This window comes from Lepidothrix coronata, unplaced genomic scaffold (assembly GCF_001604755.1).
Source record: "Lepidothrix coronata isolate B3197 unplaced genomic scaffold, Lepidothrix_coronata-1.0 Scaffold180, whole genome shotgun sequence".
Classification (NCBI taxonomy): domain Eukaryota; kingdom Metazoa; phylum Chordata; class Aves; order Passeriformes; family Pipridae; genus Lepidothrix; species Lepidothrix coronata.
This window is the reverse complement of record NW_016690360.1, coordinates 536,702-540,742: the sequence shown is the minus strand read 5'-3', so window position 1 is coordinate 540,742 and position 4,041 is coordinate 536,702. Positions and strand designations below refer to the sequence as shown.

The 4,041-nt window shown below is 58.2% G+C and overlaps 1 protein-coding gene across 1 annotated transcript in view; it reads left to right on the top strand.

Moving 5' to 3' along the window:
* NKAIN1 (Na+/K+ transporting ATPase interacting 1) overlaps positions 1 to 4,041 on the top strand; it is a 30,037-nt gene that overhangs the window by 22,738 nt on the left and 3,258 nt on the right. Inside the window, exons 2-4 of the mRNA XM_017830512.1 lie at positions 874 to 1,011; positions 1,547 to 1,627; positions 3,397 to 3,594. Of these exons, the coding sequence (XP_017686001.1) occupies positions 874 to 1,011; positions 1,547 to 1,627; positions 3,397 to 3,594 (417 nt within the window). The remainder of the gene's footprint in view (positions 1 to 873; positions 1,012 to 1,546; positions 1,628 to 3,396; positions 3,595 to 4,041) is intronic.

Genomic DNA, 4,041 nt, shown 5'->3' with positions numbered 1-4,041 from the left:
GGACTGGGAAAACTGCCTGGATTAACGGGGTGGGTCTGCAGAAGGTGAAGGTGCCACAACCAGGGGGTGATCTGGGGACAGGTGAGCTCCTTCCCACTTATAACTGGTGCCAGCACCTTGGAAAAATCCTCTTTCCTCCAGCCCTGCACCCCCCTCCTGCCCAGGCACCCTCAGGGATTGCAGCATCCCAGCACCCTGAACTTCTCTGAAAGTCGTTACAAACTTCTCTAAAAATCAATGGTCTCATCCAATCTCCATTTTTTAACTTAAAACCACCCATTGAATGCCCCGGTGCCCCCACCCTGCCTTTGCTCCCACCTTTCTTGGAGATAATCCTGTAATTAAGAGCAACAGAGAGAGCAGTCAAGTGCTGGGATAACAGGTGGTTCCCCCCAGCTCCAAGCCCTGATCCACATTGTAGGATCAGCCGCAGCACATCGCTGTTTATGGATTACAAATGGTGAGGGCAATCAAAGCAGCAGGTCCTTGGGGAGGCAGGTGAGGATGGGCAGAAAATCCCGGGGTGGGCAGAAAACCACCTGCAAAGTACCCATGAGCAGAGCAGGAGGTTTTTCCCTTGACAAACCCAGTCCTGAGAGTGATTTCAGCCCTGAGGGGTGGGGAAACTGAGGCCCAGAGGATGCTGGCAGGGTGACCAGCTGACATCTCCTTGCTTTCCCCTCCTCAGCTCCAAGCATTCCCAATAACCCTGTTGCCGGCCGATGCATCAGGCAGACACTTCAGCCTCTTGCAACTAATTATCCGTGGGATTCCCCATCCATTTCCAGCTGCTCTTTGCCTTCAGCACCCCAGGAGCTGCCGTGGTGACCGATGTCCTGCTCTAATCCCTGCTCCCCCCCTGCTCTCCCGCAGGTCGCGGCGCTGGAGAGGCAGATCTTTGATTTCCTGGGATACCAGTGGGCCCCGATCCTGGCGAATTTTTTACACATCATGGCCGTTATTTTGGGCATTTTTGGGACCATCCAGTACAGATCCAGATACCTCATGATGGTAGGTACTGCTGTGGGTGTCCCGGTGCAGCATCATCCCCCCTTGGAATGGCTCCGGTTCCCTCCTGGATCACTTGGAACAGGATGTCTGGAGAAGTGGCTTCCCACTGCCAGAGGGCAGGGTTATGGGATATTGGGAAGGAATTGTTGGCTTTGAGGGTGGGCAGGCCCTGGCACAGGTTGCCCAGAGAAGCTGTGGCTGCCCCTGGATCCCTGGAAGTGTCCAAGGCCAGGTTGGAGCAACCTGGGCTAGTGGGAGGTGTCCCTGCCCGTGGCAGGGGTGGAACTGGGTGATCTTCCACTCCTCTTCCAACCCAAACCATGGAGTGATCCTATGATACAACCCCAGATCCCTGCACAGAATCAGAGACTGTTAAAGACCTTAAAGACCATCTTTGAATTGAACTCCTGATCCCTGAGGTTTAACCAGCAACCTCGGGCCCCTCTGCCCTGCAGGGGTCTATCCCAAGGGGTGGGGGGCAGCAGGAGGGATGCAGGGGGTGGAACAGGGGTCCCTGACGGTCTCTCCCCCGCAGTACGCGGTGTGGCTGGTGCTGTGGGTCGGCTGGAACGCCTTCATCATCTGCTTCTACCTGGAGGTCGGGCGCTTGTCACAGGTAACCCCCCCCCAGCTGCCTCCTCACCCTCCCCACAGCCTTCCCTCCCTCTTCCCACCCTTCCTGCTCTCCTGCCCTTCCCCTCCTCCTTCTTCCCTGCTCCGTGTCTCTCCCTCAGAAGGGACACAGAGGCTGTGCGATGGGAGGGACAGACAGACAGTGCAGACCAAGGTGGCAGCGGGTGCCCCTTTCCCAATGTACCAGTGAGGGGATAAAGTGGAGAAGGAACACAAAGAACAGGGATGAGCAATGACAGGAAAGTTTGGGGCAGAGTCACTCGAATCTGGGGAGGGCAGTGAGTGGAAAGAGGAGACCCCCCTGCTGTACACACCCAATTTACAGGGTCTTCTGGAACTCTACGAGCTCCACTCAGCCCTGGAGTCCCCAGCAGTGGTTGAACATCATTAATGGCTTTGGGAAGTCAGCTGGTGGTGATGGGGTGAGGATGTGACGGGGTTATGCCTTTCCTTGTCCTTCCACCCCACCCTGGGCTGTTAAATCACAGTTTTACAGGAAAAAGAGCAGAACTTCACCCAGTGATGGTGCAGCAGCAGATGGTTTGAGCACCCTCAGCCCATGGCTGATGTAACTGTGCCAAGCTGTGCCCTGCTCTGCCATCCCATCCCCAGCTCTGAGGATGTTGTTCCCTGCTTGGGGCATCACAGAGGGCACGGGACAACCACTGCCAAAGCAGGGAGAGGAGTCCTGGGGGGCCTCCGTGGCTGAGACCATCTTCCCAGGCTGCTCCGGGTCATTTGAGGCTCTTTAAGGAGCTGAAGTGCTGGATGTGAGCAGCAGGCACGGAGGATGGGAGGGGGAGGATGTGATGGAAATCCCCAGTCTCCATCACTCTGTGATGCCAGAACACCCCCTGGTCCTGCTTCCAGCACCTGAACCCAAGTCCTTCAGCTTCACACACCCAAACCCACTCTCTTGCTATTTTTTTCCACACCCACCAGCAAAAGTTTTTTCATCCCAGATTGGTGATTTCCTACAAGGGATGCTCAGCAGGTTCCTCATCCCCCAGATCCAAGGGCTGGGGGTGCAGAAGGGGACTGGGAGGAGCCTCCCTGGGCTGGGGGCTCACCCAGTGGCACCAGGGGGACCTTCCCTGGGCTGGGGGCTCACCCAGTGGTACCAGGGGGACCTTCCCTGGGCTGGGGGCTCATCCAGCTGGGCAATGAGGCCCCTCCATGGGGTGGGAAAGGACAGGAAGGGGGTGGGGATTAGCCCTGCAGCCCTGCCTTGCAGCAGGGGGTTCCTGCTCGCCCACTGACACCTCAGAGCTGCTGTGGAGAGGACACAGGGAGAGCTCCAAAGCTTGTAAGGGGGTAACAAGGAGGGGACGTGTGGGGGGGGCCCTCACAAGGCTCTGTGGGGATGGGAGTGAAGGGGTGGCATCCCAAAACCCTAAGGGAAGAAGCAGGGGTTGCCCTGCATCCCTGGAGCATGCTAGGGGGGTGGTCCCATGGTCCTGTCTCTCGGGGCACTGGATGTGACCAGCAGCACCACAAGCAGCTGCTTCCCAAGTTGCCACACTGGTGACCACTCTGTGCCATCCTCGTGTCACCTGGAACAGGTGGTCCATGCCAGCAGCACGGCAGGGAGCCACAAACCCCTTGGACACTGGTTGCAGGTCAGGGAGATGCCCTGCTCTGTGTTGACGTGGCCCCACAGAGCATCCTTGGGTTGGACAAACCCCTTTTTCTGTCCAACCCTCCTGCCAAGAGCCTCAGCTCCACAGCCTGTGCCTCCTCCTCCTCCTGCAGGACCGAGACTTCATCATGACCTTCAATACCTCACTGCACCGCTCGTGGTGGATGGAGAACGGGCCGGGCTGCCTGGTGACCCCCGTGCTCAACTCCAACCTGGCGCCCGAGGACCACCACGTCATCACGGTCAGCGGCTGCCTGCTGGACTACCAGTACATCGAGGTGGTGAGCAGTGCCACGCAGATATTCCTGGCGGTAAGGGCACCCCTCCCTCGTCCTTCATCCCAAACTGTGGCTGAGAGAGCAGGAGTGGCGGGGTCGGGGTGGGCAGTCACCCTGCTCTGGCTGGAGATGTCCCAGAGCGTTGTCACCCCTCAGTGTGTTTGATGTTCTCACCAAGGGGGGTGTCCCCAGGGCTGGGGAGGGAGGAGCAGACAGAGCCCACGCCAGCACCCCGGGAGTGTTGTCCATCCCAAAATCTGGTGGGCTGTGGGCTGGGTGCTGCAGGAACCTGGGAGTTCTCAGTGTAACACACCCAGAAGGGCTGCTCACAGTTCCCAGTGTAACACACCCAGGTGTGCTGCTCACAGTTCCCAGTGTAACACACCCAGAAGGGCTGCTCACAGTTCCCAGTGTAACACACCCAGGTGTGCTGCTCACAGTTCCCAGTGTAACACACCCAGACGTGCTGCTCACAGTTCC